This window comes from Calidris pugnax, unplaced genomic scaffold (assembly GCF_001431845.1).
Source record: "Calidris pugnax isolate Ruff unplaced genomic scaffold, ASM143184v1 scaffold31, whole genome shotgun sequence".
Lineage (NCBI taxonomy): Eukaryota > Metazoa > Chordata > Aves > Charadriiformes > Scolopacidae > Calidris > Calidris pugnax.
In genome coordinates this window covers 171,411-196,330 of record NW_015090786.1, presented here as the reverse complement: position 1 = coordinate 196,330, position 24,920 = coordinate 171,411, and the positions used below count along the sequence as shown (strand labels likewise).

General features: G+C 39.3%; 1 protein-coding gene across 1 annotated transcript in view; it reads left to right on the top strand.

The window, feature by feature from the left end:
- The window catches only part of MAN1A1 (mannosidase, alpha, class 1A, member 1), a 134,769-nt gene extending 113,038 nt beyond the window's left edge, over positions 1-21,731 (top strand). The window contains exons 9-12 of the mRNA XM_014966467.1: positions 11,242-11,461; positions 12,242-12,414; positions 17,616-17,731; positions 17,916-21,731. Coding sequence (XP_014821953.1) covers positions 11,242-11,461; positions 12,242-12,414; positions 17,616-17,731; positions 17,916-18,042 — 636 coding nt within the window. The 3' untranslated portion in view covers positions 18,043-21,731. The remainder of the gene's footprint in view (positions 1-11,241; positions 11,462-12,241; positions 12,415-17,615; positions 17,732-17,915) is intronic.
- The last annotated feature ends 3,189 nt before the right edge of the window (positions 21,732-24,920 follow it).

Below are 24,920 nucleotides of genomic sequence, written 5' to 3'. Positions count from 1 at the left end.
ATTGATGGTATTTCCATAATATGCTGTTTTGGGAGAAATAATGGTTTTGTGACACCAGACTGAGACTTGAGAAGTATTAAGTTTAAATTCTTATTTACAGGCTTTCCTTCCAGTCTTGGGCAAATGACCTATTTTCTCAGGTCTCGCTTTCATATATATATATATATATATATATAAAAGAGGATAATATTACTTCTTTTTTCCCCATCCTTTCATGTTTTTTGACTGGAAGCTCTCTAGGGCCAGGACTTTTATCTCTTATTAACGGTATGTATGTACAGTGCTTCTGTAGACAAGGCTTTGAGAGGGTAGGCAATATCTGCTTATTCTTTCATACGTCTGGAAATGCTCTGTCCCTGGGGAAGAGACATAAGTCTCTTTTTACTTCCCACAGTACAAAAAATGGTGACATTAAAAAAAAAACAAACGACCCTGGCTCATTGCAACTATGTTTTTTTCATTAGAGAGAAAAGTCGTATGTGATGATTTGAGGGAGGGTGTGATCTCTGGTGGTAGTAAATTTGACGACCAAGTATCCTCTGCTAAGAAAATCCTGCCTTTAATTTTGTAAGTGCAGATTTGGATGCAGCCGGCCTCATTTTCACTGCTAACGTGGTTTCAGCTTCAGAGCAAAAGGTGGATTTTAAATTAGGTTTGGGTGCATTTGAAGCTATAACATAAAAACAGTGATCCTGTAATAGCTCAGCCATTAGCTTGGTAGCCAAAAAGAGAGAACAAAGTGTCTGATAAGATGGCATCAGTTCATCTTACCATGGAAGGCATTTTGAAGCACGTCAAAGCTGCTTCAATCTTCTACTTTCACTGGTTTAATACCGTTGTTTTTTCTTTTAAATACATTCTTATACAGGGTAAGCACTAGTGCACAGACACGCGTGGTAAAAAAATGCTATTCTGAAAATGGCTGCGGGTAGAACATTCCAAGTGTGTTGTGACCATCACCCTCGTTGGCAGGAATGAGCACGTTGCCTCCTGTCCTGCCGGGGAGCAGCCAGGGGCACGTTGACCCCAGATGGTAACAGAGTCCAAGAGAGCCCGGTGCCTCGATGGCCAGCCCTGGGCTGCTACTGCTGAGGCTGAAGGTTCGCCTCCCCCTGATTTGAGCGCAGCTGGAGTGAGGGACATCAGGAAGGCCCTCTTGCCTTACGCCACGCGAGTGGGCGTGCATCCCGTGGCAGCTGCAGGGTGGCAGCGTGCCTGGGTTCCTCCTGAGCCAGCCCAACTAACTGCCCAGAGGCTGGAGAGCCACCTGCAGTTGGGTGGTCACTGGGGAAGAGGACCAGGAGAACTCCAAGGTGTGTCCGTGCAGGGTGCAGCAGCATGGCTTTATTTAAATTCACACCTTGGCTATACTGGGGTAACAAACTGGGGGTACGACAGCTGTCATGGGCATCCCGAGGTCCCAGCGGGGAGCAGAGGCAGTGATGGCCACCACACTGCCCAGCCCGTTCTCCCTGCTGGGGATTGAGCTGGGGCAGCAGAATCGCCTGGTCAGCAGCATCACTGAGTGTGGCAGTATCAGTGACAGGGTCGGAGCTCTGCTGTGTGTGACTAGATTTAAAGTACCTATTACCTTAATATTTTTTAGTAGTGCTAGCTGTTAAGCAGTCCAAGCACCGTGTCTGTCCAGAGTATCTGTGTCTGAGAGGGCCAAATGATCACTAAATACGTGCCAGATTTCGCCATGCTGCTGGATGAACGCTATTTCCAGTATTTTCTGAGCGATGGTGTTCATGTTCTCTGTTTCCTATACCAAGGTATATCTGTACCAAAGCTGAACGTGTATGTGCAGCCTCTGGAGGCACAGCTTGATGTTCTCATGTAGCTTGTTCAGAAAACTGCAGGGAAGTGCAGTCTCATAGAAATTGCAGACTGTTTGGGCCCCGTTGAGACGCCAGGTTCTTCACCAGAGTAACTGGCCCGTTTTGATATTGGCTTTATTGCTATTGATCCCTTACTTATCTAAATTAAAGCTAATTTAAGTGTCTGCACAAGCAGCAGTCTTTCCTTATGACTAAGCCTACACAGTTTGGGCGTTTTGAGTCTGCTTCATATTTTCTTAGATAAATTTCCCCCGACACTTTCAGAATCTTTTTAAGACTACGCCGAAGGGAACGGCGTGATTATTCCTGGCCGTTGGGTCCAGCACATGCTCATCACATTCTGAAAGAGCGATGTGAAGGTTTGATGCCTAATTCAATATCTTCCGCTATTGAGAAACTACAAATGAAAACATACTGTGAGTTATAATTCACTGTGAAAAGCTGAAATTTATTTAGATAAATCTTTGTGGTTATTTCTTACATTGTTCTGTAACTCATCTTAAAAACAGAGTTCTTTCTATGACAATTTTTGCAGTACCTATAGATTGTTTTATGGCTTAAGTTAAAAGCAGTAATTAAGATGTCAAACCAGATTTAAAAACTTCTTCTGCTTGCCATGAATAAGATGAGTATTCGGCTGATCCTATTTAAAGAAGACTTTATTTCTAATGGGAAAAGGGACTGAGATAGTCTTATTTTGAATACCAGAACATCATATGAATGCATTTATAAGGCCATCAGAGGGATTCATAAACTCTAGAATTTGCACAAAAAGACAAGTGAATGTCTTTTTAATGTAAGTTATTTTTCTCTTTTGAAAAGCAATGCATATAATGTCCCATTTCGCATAATACAGGAAGAGATGTTCTTAAACTGGTTTTAATGGATAGCATGCAACATTTAGTTACAGAACAAATGTGTATGCAGCTTTTAGTCATATTTTGAAAATGTAACTGCCCATAGAATAATGTATTGGTCTTTGCAAGTATCCGGGACAGGAACCATCCCATCATCCCCCATCTCTCTTAAGTTAACAGAGCTGATCTCTGAGACACAATTGCGTACGTTTAGAACATGGTAATTTAGAGCAGAAATGGACCTTGTGGGTCCATTTGTATCTAGTCTGGCAACAGCAGTGTCACAAGCAAATGCATCAAATAGTCCCCTCTTGAATGTGTCAGACCTGATTTTCTAAGTGGAAGGGTGATCTTCCCGCTACTCCTGTTACTAGGTTGTCTCACGCTTGATGTCCAACGTCCAGGTATCTTTTCCTAATTTCCCCATTACATTTATTTGTTGCCATTGCTGCAAGCTTTCAGCATCTTAAATATTTCTTCTCTCTCTATGATGCTGTCTTCATCCCTTCCTCAGTGTATTTCTGGACAAGTGGCATATCTAAAGGCTGTAAAAAGAGCAGTAACTTGGGCCAGAAAAACTTCACAGGAGAATCCCTCGCCAGCACTTTCCGAGCAGCTCAGTTCAGGGCAGCCCAGGGTGCCCCCGTGGTATGAGAGAGGTAAAGCCACTGTGATCTGCAGCTTTACCTTTACAAAGGGGAGTTTACTTTTTGACATTTAGATTCATTAATTTTTCTTAAAACTGCTCAGAACATTGTAACAAGAAAACTAGTGATCTCTGGAGAACCTAGCAGGTGGAAGCAGAAACAATGGAACTCGCAAAAAGAAGAATAGGTGTTGTGAAGCGGTGCCAGGGCCATTCTCTGCCAGGTTTCAGCAGCACTCCTGACACTCAGCCTTTTGCTGGGCTGGGCTGTGCAGCTGAGGAATGCAGTAACCATTTCGTGGGTATCAAAAGGTGAAAAAGTCATTTTTGGCTTCAGGATTTTGAGCAATCAGACAGAAAATATATAGGGTCAATTTTTAATTTTTTATAGTTTTTTGGGGCATGTTGTTAAGTTTTGAGACTAGCCTTGACATACTCAGTTTGTGCTTTGCCAAAGGACGCTACATGGTTTTGATTTTGTTTTGGGGCGCTTTTTTGATATATTTAATCGTCAGCATTAAGTAGTGAACATTTTTCAGAGCCGTTGAGATTTCTGCCCTTGAGATAAATAAAACGAATCCACGTAGGCTCCTTTCTCATTGAAATGAGGGAGAGAACAAAGTGGTGTTAGCAAAATGAAAACAAGATAGTGGCAGATAGGCCCTTTTCATCTCCATAGTTTCACGAGTCTGTTTAACTGGGGTGACAGCCTGGTGGCTGCTCTGTGCTGATTGCAGTTCCCCTTACGGGGCTGGAAGCGGCTGGCTGTGTGACCGCAGCCATCCTAAAAACTACTTAACTAATGTGGGCAATGACGGAACTGCCACAGCTCAGAACAGTTTGTCATACTGGGTAAAGCCAAAGCATATTAATGAATTGATCATCCAATGCTTGAGCACTTGTGGCGTTGAAGGAAATGCGCAAACGGGGCAGGCAGGGCGTGCAATGGGAGCCAGTGCCAGAGCCAGTCGGTGCAGTGGACCCAGCATGCCCACTGCAGAATTTTATTTTATTTTTTGGGGGGGGAGAGGGGAGTGTTGTCTATAACTTAAATGTATAAAAGTGAAGGAACAAGTAGTTTATTTACATATTTTGTCAGCTGTCATTTAAAAAATGTTTATCCCCCAGCTGCACTAGTGTTCTGCACATAGCGATAGTGTAACTGCATTATGTAGGAACATGAGATTTATTGCATTTAACAGATGAGAACGTTCAGAGGACTCACTGCTCCTTTGTATTCTCTTCGCTGTAGTGCCCCTCTAGACAGGAGTTTTGAGGCTCTCTACATCTGCTCACACAAAACACCAAGACTGAAGACAGGCTTCTGCAGATTTTTTAATTCTTAATGATTTACTTATAACTGCACAATGCCTATATTTTGGACGACAGAAAGCATTTATTAAAATGTTTTGCTTGTTTATGGACTGTCAGGAGAAGCAGAGAGCTACAGTGTTGTTACAACTTTTTAAGGAGGGTTTTAACTAGAAAAGTCCTGTGAGAGGAATTGTCCCCTTTTGGCTCATGGCTTTGTTCTTGTCAGAGCAGCCGTGTCCCTACTACTTGTACTATTTTTGACAGCAAAAAAATCTTGTCAGGATCCATAAATATTCTAGAATATTCAGGAAATACAAAATGTAACATTCTGAGAGTGACTTATTTGATTCATGCCATTCCATTAATACTGTTTTACAAATATGTCTCGTCTTCTGGTAGCAGCCAGCACTAAGTACATTTACTGCCAGAGCATTGGTGCTCTTAGGGACACTAATAGACCTATACGGGGGAAAAAAAAGTAAAAGTAGATTTTCAGACAAAAGTAAATTATTGGCTTTACCTTAGAACTTAATCATCTTTTAGTGGTCAAATGGGTAGGTATCATAGTAGGTAAATACTTACCAATGTTTCCATTTTAAAAACTTCGGCATTTCCATTATAAGCATTTGCATTTCATTTCATGTGACCTTGTCTGTGTAACACGTCCTAAGTCCAAAATCAGTCAGTGCCTTATCGCTTTCAAAATGTTTCTTATATATTGTGTTAAAGAAATGAAAGTTCTTCTGTGTTCAGATTTCAGTTTTGATTTTTAAAGTGCAGTTTAGTAAGCAGTGAGGACCTCAGGATAAGAAAATGGCACTTTTTTTAGCAGAAATATTTACATAACTTGTAACAAGGGCTTAAACTTCCTATTCCATCCTAATTTTTCTGGCAGCACGCTTCCATGTGCTTCATGGATCTTGTAATACTTATTTAAAACCTGTGTGAAGGATATTTAAGAAAACAGAATCAACTACTAAATATAAAGCTTTAAAAAAATTGTGCAATCTTTTTCTGCCCTCTCCAAAATGGCTATAATAATGGCTCAACGCAAATCTTAAACTTTCCACAATAAAGTCATTGGATAAATTTAATGAATTGTAAAGCTTGCTGAAGAAAAGTATCTATTGCATTAGATTAACTCAACAGAGAAAATATGAGGGAAAACTCAAAGTCAGGAACAGGCAGTTGATTTATAAACTCTCAGCATGCAAACCCACAGTAATCCTGACCTGTCTGCTGTGTGCTGTTTCAAAGCAATAAAAGGTAAAGCCTTAAATATTAAAATACATAAGCAATTGACATTATACATCTTTGAATATCATGTGATAGAATTCTCTTTCATACTCACTGTTGCTTCAAATTGTCAAAATACTGTTTATGAAGAAGATTCGTAGGGAAAGAAAAATATATTAAAAGTTTGGACTGAGATAATTTGTTGTGCTTTGTTGCAAAGAAGCCCGCAGAGTTGTAATTATCCCCAAAGCAAACATTATAAACCCCGGAAATTTAGAACTAGGATCATATTTTTGAAGTTTCAAATTTATTAAGGTATGGAAATATGACTTGCAAGACAGTTCTATCTCCAGCCACAGTGACATCTTGAGGTGGGAAACAAAACACCTACTTTTTGTTAAAACAACAGTAGTCATGGAAGTTCATTAATCATAATTGAACCATTATTCTAAAAGGAGAGGTAAAATGCCTGAGTGCCAGAGGAAGTAGAACTGCAGTTTTATGTTGCAATTTGAGATTGGTAGTTTGTTATCCCTGCTCCTTTAGCAGAATTGACTTTCTTGTGGCCTGTGTTTATTTTGAATTGAGCAACTTTGAGGTTCAGAACATCTTTCCTGAGAAGTCACATCTGTGCTCTGCAGGGTTCTTGTTAATATTTTTATTATCTGTCAGTATAATCCACCAAGAGAATACCCTCTATTAAAAATAAGCTTGTTGATTAGGTTTTTTTTACTCATTTGAACAGTGAGATTATTTCAGTTCTGCATCCTCTCTAAGCAATCCAGTTCAACATGAAGGACTTCTCAATCACAAAATCAGGTCGGAGATTGAGGAAGGGGGGGTGAGGGCAGTGTTTAAGCTGCTTTTTGTCCCTAGCAATCCCCAAAGGCCGGGAGGAGCTGACACAGTAGTGTGTATGAAGGTCCCAGCTCCCTGACACACAGGTTCTCCTGGTGACCTAGGGCACCAAAGAAGAATGGAGGAAAATGGCAATTTTTTAGGAGGGACCAGTTCTGCTTCATTTTGCAAGTGTGAGGACCGGTAGTATAATATAAAAGCTACCGAACGCAAAACACATCGCCTTAAGAAAGGGAGCAGGAGAGGGGGGAAATCAGGTTGGGAAAAATTGAAGAACTTTTTTTTGGTGCTGTCAATACCAGAGATGACACACACACGCAACGTGCAATCCTGTAACCTAAACTGTAACCTAAACAATTCATAACCTCTCATTCACTGCACTTCTTCCAGTGTGACAGATAGGCAGGGGCATCATTTTAACATGTGAACTCATGAGAGAAAGATGCTAGGAGTAACACAAGGTGCACCTGAGTCACAATTCAAACACTAAAAGGGACTGTTAGCGTTTCTAATTGAGTGCTCAAGCGTTTTTACAGTTGTTGTATAGAAGGAATAATTTCCCACAAGACGGGAAAAAAAGTAATTTAGCTAAAGGCTTTATTGCAGTGAGGACTGTAAGCAGCACCTTACATAAATGCACAAAAAAAATATAATTGCCAGGAACTGTTTCAGCTGTAAAAGTCAGTCTGGCTGTAAGAGCTTGCAGGTACACTACAAACTGTATGCCCTATCAGCTTTACATGTAGTAAATTAATTTCTTTAAATATCTGGCAAGTGTTGTTTATTTTCCTTTAGTTTCCCTTCTTTCCTCTCCTTTTTTATCCACTGCAGTCTCAAATCAGGTTGTCTCAATTTTGTGTTTTTTTTTTTATTTCTGGTTGCTCCCAGGGAGCATCTGCTATTGCTCCCTTTGGGAACAAACATTTGCTGCCACGTCTTCTTTGCAGCCTTCTGCTTTACCTTGATGGAAAGAAAGAAATTACTATTTGAATTGCAGAAATACATTCTGGAAAACAGTAACATGAAATTTCCATTTACTTAAAAGAAAAACTGTACAAGTTCCAAACAATTTTCCATCAATAATGTATTTGCAGCTAATCAAAGACCACATTCTTCTAGTCTTTTTTATTCTTTGCAGATACTGTATATTGGTTTATATTGACAATATTCATTACAGTAAAATGAAATAATAATCGCTCTAGTGATAAATATGACAGCACCTGATGTGCAGGCAGTGCAGGAAGGAATTATTCGCAAGTGGGGACCAAGTTGTAACTGAGCTGCAATTCAATTAAACATGTCCCTTCTTTAAGCATTTCAGGGAAGCGGCTGCTCTCTCTGCTCTCAGTCAGATGGCAGATGAATAGTGGTGAGAGAAGGGAAACCTATTTCTGATGAAAGCAGTTTTTCCAGCTCAGACAGAAAATGGCCCATGAAGAAACTTCTCAGATTTAATTGAAGCTTTTGACCACCCCACCCTAAGGTCCCTGGTAGAGGTTTTGTGAGCTCTGCTTGGTGAACCACCCAGTGCCACAAACAGCCACCGGTCCTCTGGGAGGAGACGTTCCTCTGCCTTTCACGCTTTATGAAAGCTGTTTGGTTGAGGTCAGTTTGCTTAAATCACGTAACGTCTGCAAATTATTACTTCATAAGCAAATAACTGCAAATGAAGTTTAGGCTTTACCGAGTTATGCTATTTGTTTTTCCGGTCTTCCAGAAGAAGGTTTGGACTTGCTGATGGACTTGCACATTCGGCCCCCTCAGGCTTATGGCCTTTGAAGGTCATTTCATGTCAAAGGGTACCTGGGGTTCGTGTCTGGGTAGGAATGCTTAGCTGCCTGGCACACCACTGATAACTTTATAGAGATCAGTCTGGGTATTATCTAGCACTCAGGAACCCTGATTGTGCAAAGTATGACACAGCAATTCGAGAGTCTGTAATCAAATAATCAAATAATTACCTAATAAAAATAGCTTTAAATAAGACACATAAGAAAAATAACTTTTAATAGGCGTATGTACTAGTTCTTAATAGGACCCATTTATAAAACCAAGATAATTTGCTTTACTACACATGAATAATTAATTTGGAAATATATTTTTATTTTGTGACATTCTTAGCATCAATTTACATCAGTTTGTTAGTTTCTTAACACCAGTTTGTTAGAATAATTTTAAACTTTCCCAAGTGGAAGTCACCTTTTTTCAGCCTGAACTTTAATCTTGAGCCAAAAGAGAGGTAAAAACTCTGAAAGACTAATTGGGATCGCAAAATCCGTTTTCATACTACAAGAACCATTTCTCCTCGAGCTACTGTAGTTCTGAAGGTGCATGATCACTGTTATTTCTTGTCAGGTATAGTAATACTTCATTCTGTCTCTCATTAATTCTTTACTGAAAAAAAAATTGCAATATAGGTAACAGTAGTCATCGATCTATTTTTTAATTTGTTTATTTTTTAAATAAATTCTGACTCAGCAACTAAGTGACAAGTAGAGTTATTAACTATTGCCAGAATTGTTGATTTGGTGAGATGGGGATACCACGCTGCAAGGTTTCATGAAATGTAATTAAATGGAAAATTTTTCATTTCTGAACTTGGTTTTAGGCAGCTTGTTTCTTAGAGTATCTATATACTCTGAAAGCTATTTCCCACAAAACTGCTGTGTTTTTAAACAATAAGTCATCCCATTACAAGATATAAACTGGTTAATTAAAATGCAAACAGGACTCTGTTTTCTGATTCTGGAAGTTTTCCAGTTATTTCTATCTTCTCATAAATTTTGCCTATTTATGCATTAATACATTTTGTAGCAGGTTCTTTGATCTCTGTTCTGTCAATTCTTCAATTATAAATTCAAATATTTTATACCCCAAGCACAAAAGACATGTTTTAAAGAAACTTATTTTTTAAAAAAGTACCTACATATTCCACTACTAGTTTCCCAGCCTGACAGAAAAGCTTTTTTTATATGTACTCGGAAAACGCAGCCACTAATTAGCTCAACAGCAACTCAGCCACTGTAATTCTTTCATTTTCCACCGTAGGGTCTGTGGTTTTGGGTGCTCAAGGAAACTGTTCTCCCACCTTTCCCCTTTCATACTTATTTCCCATTTTTATAGCTTAAATTATGCAGGATTTGTTTAAAGCACAGGAATCTTCATTATTTACTGCTGCTTTGAAATTTGGGTACGCTTGTCAGTAGATACTAGTGCTAAAAACATATAATCAAGGAGGAAAGAAAAGGATGGAGGAGTTTTCTGAGCCAATAATGGGTCTGGAGGTGGGCAGAAAACATCCTTACAAAGTGCTTTGCACTAAAGTTAGTGGAAAACAAAGTGTAGTTTTCAATGTGATGTTCTTGGCACAAAAAAACTACTTAGTAAGTAAAACTTGTACAATTATTCTGCTGATGCTTCTAGTTTAGAGAAGATTTTTCACACTTATAAAAACAACCTTTAAAGATGTTTAAAAGGGAAGAAATAACTACGATCAATACCTTCTTTTTATAACACTGGTTTTTGTATTTCTGGCTTTTTTGTTAATAGTTCTCTGCACTGATATTTTATTCATGTTTTTTCTCTTGTATAATACATGTTGAGTATTGTTTCTGGATCTTAGGATTTCAATAGAGTAAACCAGACTACTGCTGGATAACTGAATGTATGATAGTGGTGGTTGTCTCCTCTCCATTACTTGTTAGAGACTATAGCTTGCTTTCTGTGGGGAGAAACACACAGATGCAGGAGAACACATTGTGTTCTTCTGCATCTCCTCTATGGTTTTAATTCTGTTACTCTCATAAGGGAAGGTTTTTTCCTGGATTTTGTAATCAGTGACCCTACACTGCTAACGGCACCAACTTCTAATTCTCTCTAGGACATCTGTATGGTTTTATTCTGCTTGGGGTTTTCTTCAGACCCTATTCTTGACTGACAGCTACAGAGGAATTCAGTCTGGGGGGAAAAACTCATTGGACTTTGGGAATGCCATATAGACTCAGAGGCCTGACATAATTCAGTGCAGTCACTGAGACAGGCATTTTGAATATGAGTTACATCTGCATATAACTGACATGAAATTATAGCAATAACCACATCCTTTAAGTTAGAATTACAATGGGGGAAGTATGGAAGATGAAGTGATGGCTAATCACCATTGAAAGTGAAATTCCCTGAAATTGCTCAAAGTAGAAAGGGAAATAAATAAAGAAGTTAAAAATAGAATTGTATTTTTTAGGTCTTTCCAATGTTTTTATAACAAGTACTGCATAAATTGCTCAAAGTTGTAGCTAAATTAATCATCGTTACTGATGTATGCTAATCTGTGTTGGCTTGGCGGCACTTTGAGGTTATGCTGGCTCATATTACCCATTTTAATTTATGAGCAAAGGCAATATGGAGAAAAACCAGCTAACAATCAAGACAACTTTGTCCTCCACGCTTTGCCAAATGGTACTAAAGGGTTTGCAATCATGTACTTTTACAGGCCATAGAGACCCACCTCATTCGCAAATCAAGCGGGGGGCTGACGTACATCGCTGAGTGGAAGGGGGGACTGCTTGAGCACAAGATGGGGCATCTCACTTGCTTTGCTGGAGGCATGTTTGGCCTTGGAGCAGACGGGGCACCGAATGACAAGACGGGCCATCACATCGAGCTGGGAGCTGAGATCGCCAGGACTTGCCATGAATCCTATGACCGTACAAGTAAGCGCTGTATCGCGGAATTTAATTTCACAGTTTGACTTTGTGAAGGTATTTTTGCCTAAGGCTGATTGAGTGGAATGATGGTGAGAACTCTGCATTTCTGAGCAATCCCGCCTTGCTCTAAGAGTAACTTTAAGAATGGCTGCTCTGTTTTAGAAATAATTTCTGTGCACCTGAATCATAGCTACTCACTCTAGCAATTAACATGACAGGTAGTTTTTTTCACTTTGCCGATATCTGTATAGCCAAATACAAATCAGAGAGGGAACCTGATCATTTATGCATCAGTATAGCTGCAAATCATGTTTTATGCCCCCCAAAATTATTTTATTCTCAGTTCTGTTGGTACAATGCTGCAAACAATAGAATTGCACAAAGAAAGTGGATTTCTGTGCAGGATATTTCTTTGGATTCTTTTATCTTATAAAAATCACCCTGGCAACGTTTCAGGTCCCAGAGTGTATTTTCAAGTTTGATATAGAAAAGTAAATATCCTCATCTCTTAAGCAAAATTTCACACGCTGCTAGTTATACGAATTCTTTCAGAATGCAAATGTTAGCATCCCTGTTCAAACCGGAACTGCTGCTTAAGGCATTGATAAAGAAAGCTCTCTCCTGTGCTGAATTATTTACAAAATATTAAAAACAGGGTGCGTTGCAGTATCTTTCACAAATTATATAATTTTGGGTAACTTGCCTTGTGTCACACAAAATGTTGGTTACATAATTTGAAACGTTTTTTAATGCTTTTATTTTCACATGTGTTTTTACATTGGCTAGGCATGAAACTGGGACCAGAAGCCTTCAGATTTGATGGTGGTGTTGAGGCCATTGCAACACGACAAAATGAAAAATACTACATCCTCCGACCAGAAGTGATAGAGACCTACATGTACATGTGGCGGCTCACTCACGACCCAAAGTACAGGCAGTGGGGATGGGAAGCTGTAGAGGTAATGTTCTATTGGACTTGTTTCTTATTAAATCCTAGTATTTTGTTAAGCGAGCTACTGAACAGTATCTGGTATCGGTTAGTGGTTGGAGAGTAAATAGTTATTTTAAATCAGTATCGCCAACTCAAATTTCCAGAGATTCATTTACCAAATAGATGAACTAACATAATTTTGACAAAACCAAATACTGTTGGTATTGTGTATTAGAAAAACACCTTGTGATTTCTCCTTAAATGCTTCGCAGGCCAGGGTCGTATTTGGATGTACTGCTCAAGACGTTGAGTATTGCTACTTGTGCATGGAAAGTGCAAACTTATGTCAAATTTGAGCCTTGGACATGGAAATATGTTTTATGAAATGTATTTTCAACAGTCATTGTACAAAGGTGATTTTAATTAAGGTGATGAAAGCCAAGATGAAGCACTAGATAGTACTGAACATTTAAAAAACAGGTCACTTTCAAATGGCACAGGTCAGCTGGACTGAACTCCATTAATGCTAGCAATCTCTTTTAGATTTAAATTTCTGTGTCCGCTAGTCTTTGAGCTTCAACCAGTCATGCTGAACCTAACTATTTTTGTTTGTCTAGTGCAAGCCTTCCAAGATAGCACACAATCTATACTGCAAAAATTTGCTTGCCCAATCCATCTTTTCCCTTATTTCAGTGGTTAATCGCTCTTGCTGATAGAAATGAAAACCTTTGGATTTGTTTCATCCTCCAGGCATAGATTCTTACTACACTTCTAGAGTTCACTTATTTTCTCCTCACGTTGATGTTGCCCTTGTTAAGTTATCTGCCCTTCACTCTTCCTTTGGAATTTCTATGCAGACTGAGGTCTTACAGGAAGTTGAAGAACATTATTTTTGAGGCTCTGTATACTTAAGGAAAAGCACAAAAAAGAAAACAAAACTCTCTGCCATATTTTGTTGACAGCGACCTCTCACTCTTTTGCAGAGTTGCTCCTTTCCAGGATTTAAAAAACTGCTTGTTTGTCAGTTTGCCCAATACCTCTTGTTCTAGGAGTGATGTCCACCAGTTACCTGGCTCCCTCAACAGCACCCAAGATCTGTAACTTTATTCAGTATTCACTGTCTGAGATACTGAACATATCTCACATTTTGTTGAATATTGTGAAAAAGAGCATTTAAAGTTTGGCAATTAGATATTCTTGAAGAATGACACTTATGCTAGGGTCTACTTTCCATAAAAAAATAGCTGCTAGCATTAACTGTACTTTAACTCTCTAGCTCCTCCTTGATTGAGTATTTACAGCCATTCCATATCTGCAGTCAACACTCTACTCAGATTGTAGTCATTTAGAATATTTTATTTGCCTCCCTCAGGTGTTTTGGCTCTATCGGCTCTGAACCAATATGCTTCTGAGTTAATGATTCCAAAGACATGTTTTTTTAAAAAGCCTCGAATTTAGAGTGCTCTTCCCTTACTTTCTTCCTCACTAACACCACACGTTTTACTATGGAATCTTCCCAGGCAGATTATAATTGGAATCTTTACAATAGCTGTTTATGGAAGTCATCCCACCAGGTTTCAGCAATGCCTTCTCCAGGAGATGTTTTTCCTGACTCATTGTTGCTGCTCACACTGATAACATTCTTATAAACAATAGAAATGTTTTCCTTATTATTATTATTCTTTACCCTGTTGGTTCAGTTTGTTTGTGTTTATTTCAAGTTTGTACTTTCGTTTACCACCTTAGTGCTCTCCATGTGTTCCTTGTTTAACATTCTTGTGGTTACCTCCTCCTCTGCCTCTAGCGTAGTGGATTAGAGCCCATGTGTGGGAGATGCAGCTGGTCCCAGTCTGTACAGACCCATCTTCCACTGTCCTGATGTGCATCTGAGTGCTTCACAAAAACAAATCTTACCACTTCACAGAAGTTATACCGTCAATTGTAGGTTTCAATTTTATTTTTCTCTTCTTCCTTGATATTTATAGCCCGTACAGCTCCACCTGATACTGGATTTTTTTGTTCCAGCGTGTGTCATGATGATAGCCTACCACAACTATTTCATAAATTCTGCTCTTGCTCCAGAGAGCACATCAGTCCACCCTTTTGTTCTTGGCGAAGTCCCTGACCACTGAATATGGTTGGTTTAATTATGAACACTTGTTGCATGAAGAAGCAGCTGAGATTGAAACGAGAAAAAAAAAAAAAAGGGCAACAATCAGACCACTTGTTACTATCCAAAAAAGTTGTTCTTCAGGTGTTGCATGTCCATTTTCAACTCATAGCACTGGCAGCTCATTAAGTTTGTTTCCCAGTGCCCTTGCAGTGAAAGAGGAGGCTGCTCTATAGCTCATGACTTCTAAACTCTCCAAGAAGTCTATTAATTCTTTCTCTTTTATAGACTAAAAAACACGCTCTTGCCTCTCCATTTTTTTCTTCAGAAACTTGCTTTGCTGCTTCAATTTGAGTCCAAGATCATTCTGTATGTACTTGAGTGGTTGGAAAAAATGCAGTTATGACCAACAGCAATATCCACTGTTACTGAGTCAGAAAGGTTTTATCAGCTTAGCTCATGAAAGTCTCCCTTTTTGCATTATAAACACAGCACATATTTTGAATTCATAGCACTTCCTTTGGTTTTTTTCCCTTTATGATCCTTTGAGACTCTCAGCCAGTTTTCACTCAGCATAACTGATCTTAGCCACCCTCATTTTCTAAGAACTACTAATTTAAAATGTGTTGGATTGTTTCTTCCCACCCACCACTACCCTACCATCACTGCACTCTGAAACTGCAGTTATGGGCACAAAAGCCTGTTACTGCCAGTTAAAGAAGGGTGACAGCCAAGAGATTTTTAATTGTACGAAATGCTGCAAGTGAATGTCCTGTTCCTTTAGTTAAGTGGAAAGTAGCTTTGAGGGTAAGATGCTTCATGTTTACATCAAGTAGATCCCACCGGATGGCTAACGTGGTGTGAGTTAACCTCTCAGTGTGTTCAGGTACCTACACGGTATCTCCCTACCATGAACTCCTAAAGAATGCTCCAACCATGTTAGAGCACAAAAACCCCAAATGCAATTTGCTTTTATTTTACCTCACTCTGTTTAGAATGCAGTTGTTTCCTTGAATAATAGCCTTATTCTTCAAGTTCAAGTTCTCCTTCTGCTGTACCTTGGAAAACATAATCTTGTGTTTGACATTGAAAATCCAGACACAGATTCAGCATTTGGAATTCATTGCAGGTTGAAGTAGACGAGAGGGAAGGAGTATCAGCCAGGGGAAATTACTTGTTTAAACTTAAGTATATTTGTCACTTAGTAAAAGTGTCCAGGAAAATTAAAGAACCTAAAGACACATAAGAAAAGACAAATAGGCCTGTTATATTTTAAAGGATCACTCCTGCAGAAAAATCCCTTTTAAATATACAACAGGCAGCTTACTCTCCAGTGAAAACTATGGAGAGCCTGACGTGCAAGTTAAATATATGCAGATAGCTACAGGGACTCCAGCAAAAACAAGGACATTTAGGATATCTGCTCCCAGCAAAACACAGATCTTGGAGGTGATGGATACCTCAGTAATTATTAGTGACTGTTAGTCCCATCTCTCATCATACAGTGCTTTTTGTGTCTGTTTGCTTGTTTTAGACATATCTTCTGCCTTTTCATAGCTTTTCGCTATATGTGGTTTGAAACACAGCATCTTTCCCTAAATAAAATCTATACATCCTGTAGTCACTTCAGTGATATTTGGCATAACTTGAGAAATGGAAGAATTAGTTGTCTTTCATCTCTCTGTCAGGGATTTCTGGAGTTGCCCCAATACCTGTCTCCACAGCAAGCACCATGTTTCAGAGTAGCATGGTCCTGAGCAAACGTAGTAACCCTTCGTGGTAACTTTCATTTTCATTGTGAGAAGTTATTAAGGGCTAAAGAGCATTTTCTGGATTTGTTTTTGAATAATGAGTTATTTTAAATATAATCATCCTAGATTCTTTTCACTCCTTTATTATATTGCACGCTACCCAAGAGTTATTATAAAACAGAATAAGAAAAAAGAAGCAGCAGCTAAGAATACTTGCGACCTTGTTAAATAGGTCAATTATAAAGAAAAAAGATGAATGAATATTTTTAAACAAAGCAGTGATAAGAGAGCTAATATTCAAATAAGGTATTGGATAGCAGTCTATTTAAAGAAGTTATGGCTCATACCTAGGCATATAGGTGCCACCTTTCTAATGTAAACACCCATCTAAAATAAGGAAAAGCAGCAAAGTTAATTCAGCAGTATAACTGGATATATCTTCTACACTTCAGCACCAAGTACATTTTTTGCCCTTCTGTAAACACCCTTCATCTGATCTTTTTTATCCTTCAAAATTAGCTGTTCATTTAGAACATTTCTGTGGGCAGAAAAGAAATTATATTTTTAGGTAGTCTGCATGCTCCTTTTTATTGTAAAATAGGAATCAATCATCTGTTTTACACCTTTTAACTAAATACATAGTTTGGAAATAAGTTACAGAAAAACACATTCTTATTTTTACATCTAAAACATGTTTCATTAAGCCAGCCACATGCAAGCTTTCTGTCTGGTCTTGTGAGACAGACAAAGCTTTTTCAGAAAAGTGTCAAAGAAAAATAGTACCTACGGCAGAAAATAAAATTCAGTCACAGCCCAATATCAGAGGTTTCCCAGTGAAAAATGAAATAATCACAAAGAGAAACCAAACAACTTACATAGAAAATAGAGAGTTGCCTTTCCTTTTTTGAAGCAATTTACAAGAGGTAAGTAAAAGACTGGAATTCAATTCTATCACAATAATTTTTAAGCACTAAAATGTGACCGAAAAAGGTGCATGTGACACAGTCTTTGAAGGCTGAGAGACAAGCCTGTGAGGGAGAGGCTACTGTTATTCCTATTGAAAAAAGGAAAAAGAAAATAAGTGAAAATCCATATATCTTACATCCATATATCTTTCCTTTTGAAAACTGTTTTCTGTTCACTTCTTTTATTAATTTATCATTTAACTTCTCTTCCTAAATGTAAAATTAGAGATGTGTGCTTACCTCTTTTTTTTAAAAAGAGTTGTCTATCTAAAATTATCTAGTTTTCATCTCCCTATCAAAAAAACATGGCAGTTTTTGGGGGCTAGTTTTATTGTTAGAAAAAGGAAAACTGACAGATGATTCATTTTGTTAATCCCACTTGTTTTTTTTGTCCCCTCTGCAGGCACTGGAAAAACATTGCCGAGTAGATGGTGGCTATTCTGGCATTAGGGATGTTTATAGCAATCATGAAAGCCATGACGACGTGCAGCAAAGTTTCTTCCTTTCAGAGACACTCAAGTAAGTTAAAAAAGTTGACTTGTGCTAACGATTGTGATGCTGGGACTTACTGGTGTTTTGTGTGTGGGCAGCTGTTTCCACTGATATGTTCATCTAGGGAAATCAAGTATTTATGTTTTCCTGAAAACTACTGTAGTTTCACTTCCCTGATGTGGTCACATCTCTTGCTTTTTTTTCTTACCAGGTACTTGTATTTGCTGTTTTCTGAAGATGATCTTCTTCCATTTGAACACTGGGTCTTCAACACAGAGGCTCATCCTCTCCCTGTTCTTCACAAAGACGATGGGAATACAGAAGAAAACCAGAAATAGATGAAGATTAAGTTATACTTTTTTCATTCCTTTTATTTCTTTTGAGGACTTGGGCACATGATTTGGTTTTAAATTCCTCAGTTAAATTTTTAAATCAAGTTTTTTGCAGTCTGTTTTCTTTAACAGTAAATATTTATGAATGGACCTCAAGTGATTATGATAAAAATTCATTCCTCTTATCCAGCTGAACCACTTCTTTGAACAGAAATAGGGCATCTCTCCAGATTTTGTTAGGCTGCGGTGTCATCTTGGCCAAAAAGAGCAGAGGGTCTGCATGTGACTTGTTTCCTGTTATGGTTATGCTTTTAATTTGACTGCAAAATTCTTTTCTCCTCTGTGAGGAGATGTCTGCTTTAAGCTGTAATATTTTGCCATGTTGCAAAAAGCCATATTGAATTAAGTATGAAGAGCTTTTTTTCTTTTTTTTTTTGTTCTATGTTAATTTGTTTTGTGTGTCATCCAAGACAAATCTTGTGACTGTGACAGCCTCTTCTTATGCGGGTCTATCATTACTTGGTAAAGTATCTGATGTAATTCATTGTCAATGAAGTCTACATAGGAATATTTTCATCTCATGCAAACACAACTCTGAAACTGCAGTATACGTTGAAATTAGTCTAAACTTAGTTCTCATGAATTTAGCACATTAGTTAGCAGACCTTAGTTTTTCGGATTTTGATTAGACTATTGTAATAGAGTAGAATAAATTGTTTCCTCCCTTTTCTAAGTGGTGTTATTCTCATGCCTTTAGTCAGGCTAATACAGAGTAAAATAAGATTTCATATTAAGAAAGGGAGTCTTACCTTTTTTATATATTTAGTCCAGTAGCTTTCATTTGGTTGGATGGTAAAAAGACAAAAAAAATACTCAATGACATTGTCCTGGAAGCTGAGAATTACACCGAAGCCAATTCGTTTGGTTTCCTGGGACTTTCTCAAACATTCAGACAGGTTGAGTCTTGACACCAGACTGGATAGTTTCTTGTCACAAAGCAATTTAATGGATCTACATGAATAAAATTAGATGTTCAGATGCCTTGAAGAAAATTTGTCTCCTTAAAAGAGGATAATCATTCAGAGAGGAAATTATCCAGTGTAGAACTAAAGCTCTCTGAAAGCACAGAGTCTGTCTGCTCCAAGTGACAGAAATGCAGTGTGCTGAAAATTATTCCCTAGATTAGAGGCCTGGCTTATAAGAAGGTAACAGCTTTGCCAAAAATGTTTTACTTTGTAGCATCACCAAAGGGAAAAAAATTAGGCGCAATTAATTCCTGTTTCTACTTAAGTGTAGTTTGGAGTGGTTTACGTGATTATTAAGTCTACCTATGTTTTCATTTAATGACAGGATGATTTTCATATATTTTAAGTAGGGTGTAACACCTGGTTTCCCATTCTAAGAAAGCACATTATTCACTGATTTGCAAGCAAAACAGATACAATGCTGAACAGTAATCTTCTTTAAAGGTATTTAGTAGGATAGCTCACATGTCCAGCATAGCTAATCACACACCCGAGGAAGCACATTAGTTCAGGCATTACAGAGTACATTTTTTCTATACTGATAGAGGTCTGTGATGTAGTTTTTCTTAGGTAGAAGCCAAGAGCAAAGATAACAGATTCCATTTTTATACAAAGCCTGACCCTCCCGAGTCTGTACAGACAGCGCTGCCTCTCTGCTTCCCCTGCAGAGGGAGAAGGTGGCACATGCCACATGAGCTGCCAAAGACATTTATGTAGGGGGCAAGGCGAGAGGATCTTCAGGGATGCTGACCCTTCCATCACAGCCCTGGCAGAACTGGGCGTTCATAGATGGCAGTTAGTAGGGGTACCCTGCTCAGCCTGGGCAACCCAGGGCTGGGAGAACGGACACAAATGTACGTGCATCTGCCTCAGACAAAGCCTGCTTACATGGAGGCAGCACAGTGAGCCAAGACTTTTTGCTTTACTGCTTTTTTTTTTTTTAATTATCAATATTATTTTCTTTTTTTTTAAAGTATGGATTCCCTCATGTCACAATAACAGTTTTCTGAAACTGAATGAGCAAGGATAAAGTCTTGGCTCTCCTCTACTGAAAAGCAGAACTCCTGCTGATATTCATACTCCAGCATTTATATTGTTGGAGGACTATAATATTTCACTGTATTTCTTCAGAAACACTATTTATAAGGGAGCTTCTCCCCTTATAAATATCACAGAGAATTTATAGCTGTGGAATAAAAGCAAAAAGTTTCTTTCCTCTTTAACCAAAAAGTAATAATAATTACTTTTGTCTACTTTTTATTGGGTCATCTGCTGCTGCCTACCACAGGGTTGTGCATGTGCTGCTATAGGCCTCCCATCAGTTAATTAACTACAATAGGTCAGACAAAACCAGTCTTTGAGAAATGCATTCTGTAAGTCTCTTTTTACATGGTTTTCTTAACCACAGTATGCTCCCCCCAAATGTGTCTGGTGACCTTGTCTTTACTTAACAAGCTGAAGAGAAATAGCGGAGAAAACAGAGAGCTCTTCAGGCTACAAACTCACAACTCTTGTATGCATTGGGTCCTATGTACTTAGGTATATGCTTCATGACTGTTTCCTTGTAATACAAACATTTAGTATGAATATATATATATTTTTTTTTTTTTGTTTGGGAGTTCCAATTATTTGAAAGAGCACAAATTTGATGTGACTGGTATTGGTATTCAGGTTGTATGTACAAACTGCACTATACTGTACTTTTTGTAAACTAATGTAAGTAGACGAGAAGATTGTACAACGTGTAGATCTGCCAATTGTAAGAAAAAACCTTTTCATAAACTGAGAATATATTGATTTTTTTCTTCCTTTTTTCTTTTTTTAAATAACCCCAAAACACCAAAGTTAGAGCAATCATTTTGAAACAGTCAGTACTTACCACTGCTTGTTAGATTGCTGAGATAACACGCGTTTTATTTCTCATTCCCTCAGCTAGCTGCATGGAAGTGGCTAGTGATGGTCACTTTGTGTTCCCTGTCATTCACAAGAGCAAAAGAAATTGCTTTATTGTTGGGGGGTGGTGGACATTATCTTTGCACAATCATACTGCCTATACTTCTTCCATTTCCTTGCAGCATAATGATGTATTTAAATCTGCATATGTTAAGTCCTAAGAGGTAAATCACTTTTAATGGCACCCACATATTTTTACAGGGAAAAAAAAAATACATTCTGATTGTTAGTGAGATAAGTATTGCATATGTGTTGGTTGTACACAGATTTTTGCAATGCCCAATAGCTCACTGTTTCTATGGTGACTTCATCATACATATTATTCATTTCTATCATGCATTTAAATTGGTTTTGATTTGTACAGAGTCCATCTAGTCTTTTCATCTTTATATAAACTGAAATTATGGAATACATAATAGATCAAGATGCTTAATTTTTAAGAACTTATATTTGTAAAAATTTCTCTATTGTGAATAAAGTCTTTTAATATATCTGTTCAACTTGTTATAATTTTTCTTAAGTGTATTACAGAGGTAACTACAAGACTCTGCTGCATTATCTGGTTTGGCTGCTATGCTCATGAAGTTTTGTGAGCAGATTGGTTTGATGCAGATTAGTACTCTGTGTACTTGTTAAGACACTATTGTTAATTAATGGTAGTCAATGCATAGAATTGCTACCAGAGAAATAAATTTCTAGAAATTTTGGTCAATAAAATTCAGCATACCAAATACCTTTTGGTAGACAGCGAGCTTACTAATGAAGAGCGCGAAGCTGGGAGGTTGGAGGCGGCAGGCAGCAGGCACAGGGAAGGTCACTCACTCCAGTTCATGTTCTGCTCAATACAAGAGGCTTCAGCTAAATACCATTCAAGAGCAAACAGCGGAGCAGAGATGACTGGGCTGTCACAGTGCCCGGCGTTACATGACCGTGTAATGAAATGCCATCGTTAGTCCATGCTCCAGAGGAGGCAAGAACAGTTGTCATAGGAACTGCGACTAGATTTTTGTGTCGAAAGCATGTATTGGCAGGATCTCCAATATAAATATTGAAATAACAGCTACACCTCGTAGATAACCTTATTTTCTCTGTTTAGTAGAAAGCCTCACCCAAAGATGACAGTGAAATAAACTGTTGTGGTTTTACAGAACCGTCTCAGCGGTATCAATTTCTGTCAAAGGAATTACTCATTAGACCTGCTTAAGTCATTTCTGAGGGTAGCTCCTAGACCTGGTGTCTCACTTTTTCAGCAGGGTTGTGGGTGTGCAGCTCTACAGCACTATCCTTGGGGTAGTCAGCAGGCAGCCCCCTCCTGTACCTGGCTCCAGGACCACACAAACCTGCTACTCAACAAGTTAAACACGAACTACCGCAAACCGTAGCGCATATTGTTATTCACAAGAGATGTAAATACGAGCCTGGGTTAGAATTTCAACTGATTCGGTCTCTTAATTGGAGGCTTGGTCTGGTTTGTTTTCTGCAGGGGAAAAGAGAACTAGGACTGAGTTGACAATTAGTCAAGACAAACAAGATTTGCCCTGCCATCTGCATTGCCCTATGGCCTTGCTCTGTCACAAGAGTCATTCCGGCACTCGTATGACAGCATCTGCTATGGAAACAGCCCTTCGTCTGATCCGCCTTAATCTTGGGATTAGTCTGTCCTGGTTGATCTCAAATGCAGGAGGAACGATAATGAATCAAAACGCAGTCTGCCAAGCCCAGGAACTGGTCACCAAGACTGAGAGCTCCTGTCTGAATACTGTGCACAGAGACAAAACACGGGGTTTCGTTCTCTCCTGGTTTTAAGCATTCGTACAGGCACAGAGTGGTGGATGGAGCAAGTCACACAGCTGCAAAATCCAGTTAGCGCCCAGCAGGCTGTCAGCATTCAACAGTACCTCAAAAGCCAGTGGTTTGACCCTCATTTCTCAGGTATCTGCTCTTGTCTGCACCAGCTCTCACTCACTCTGTAATTAAAGATCACCATCAGCAACCCTCCCTTTGGAAGCCCCTCTCTACAACTTTCACGTGCCCTCTAAACTATCTGAGCACACCTTGTGACTGATTTGTGGAAGCTTATTTGCCTTTCAACATTCCCATGCTACCATTTTACAGGACATTAAAGACCCCCTCTTACTAGTATTTTATCCCCTCATTTCAATGGTGTGTTGCTTTCACACCATCAGTCAGAGCAGCACAGAGCTGTCTGGCTGTGCATGTGCCTACTGGGAATATGTGCTGAGCCCCACCACTGGCTGGACCCGGGGCAGGGAGCTGTGGCAGCCCCACCACTGCCAAGCTGCTGGATTCACGTGCCCCAACACACCATGGCCCAGCTACAGATAAGGGCAAGGCTTTGGGAGTACCTGTGCGAGAGGCAACTGTGGCACTGGTTGACCTCAGTTGGTTTGGACTTTGTTTACTAAAATACATGGTCAAAGTTTTTCAGCTTTCCAGCACTGCTGTAAGATCTCACAGTTGTGACCCTGCTGCTCTTACCCAGCAGTTCAGATGTTATAATCCATCTCTTATCTGTAGCTGGAGGCTACTACTACCCTCTACCTGCTAAACACTTGCTATTTAATAACCAGCACATTCAACAACTTTCTATTTTGATGTTTGTTCCTTGAAGAACCTCAGTTGTGTGTAATACTTCTGTGTTTCAGTCCTACTTTCACTCAGTCCAGCCCTTCACACTTGCTGCAGGGGGCACCTCTGCTTCCCTTGGTTCCAAGTACCACGGGTCCCCCAGCTCCTCTAGAAGGTGGAGGCCCTTCTCACAGAAGTGCCTTCTCAGAGCTCACACCTTTGCTGCTCTTGAATCTTACGAGTCACTGCTGCTTGCTCCTAGCATGTTAAATCCCTCAACTTCAAAAAAACCCTCCAAATAGGAGGCAGCTCATAACCCTGCTGCTTTCCCATTTGCAATGTCCAATTGTGTATTCAAACCCATGTGAAAACTTGTTGCTCTGTGCTGTGGAATGCTATATCCATAAGCTTTGTCCCATTCCCTCAATTTGCAATTTAAAATATTACAATGCTCTACTTCAAAAGTACTGTGCAAAGAATTGTATAGCAGGGGGACAAACTAAGGGATGAGCAACACTATACCAAACACTGTATTTACAAGAGATTTTATGATAATTTGATTATCTTTCAGCTACAGCTAAGTGTTCAGCCACAGTTGCTTTCTATTCCATTTGCTTCTGGGTCTGATGTAACTCCCGGCTCCTTTTGCATGTGTTTCGAATCCTTTTCCTTAGACATTTGCATTTAGCTTTCCACTGGTAACAACTAGCCTTAAGTGTTTCATGTTTAAAAAAAAACCACAAACCAAACAACTAAAAAAAACCCATCCAAAAAAAACTACTGCGAAACTTTATGTTACTTTAAATATTGAGCTACAATTCCATGGCACACAAGTAAGCAGAAAATCTAAAAACATATTTTTCATGTGTGGTGTCGTGGTTTGGCCTCAGACGGCAACAAAGGACCACGTGCAGCCGCTCGCACACACAGAGCCCTCACGGCCACGCGGCCGGGAGGGGAGGATGGGAATAAAAAGGCAAAAACTCGTGGGTTGAGACAAAGGCAATTTTAACAGAACAGAACAAAGAGCAATAACAACAACAATAACAGAGGTATATACAACCGCGATCACGATACCGCCGCTCGATACCGCCGCGCGCCGACCGCACCCGGGACGCCCCCGACCGCTCTCCTCCCCCGGGGGTCACCGCCTCCTCCCCCCAACTTCCTGTCCCCTCCCCTTCCCGGCTAGCTCCGGCTCCCCCTTGGGCATGGCTCACATGGGATGGAATACTTGTGTCCCTCCTAGGGCCTGGGGAGAATTAACCCCAGCACTGCCAGACCCAGGACATGTGGTTTCAATCATTACAGTTTATA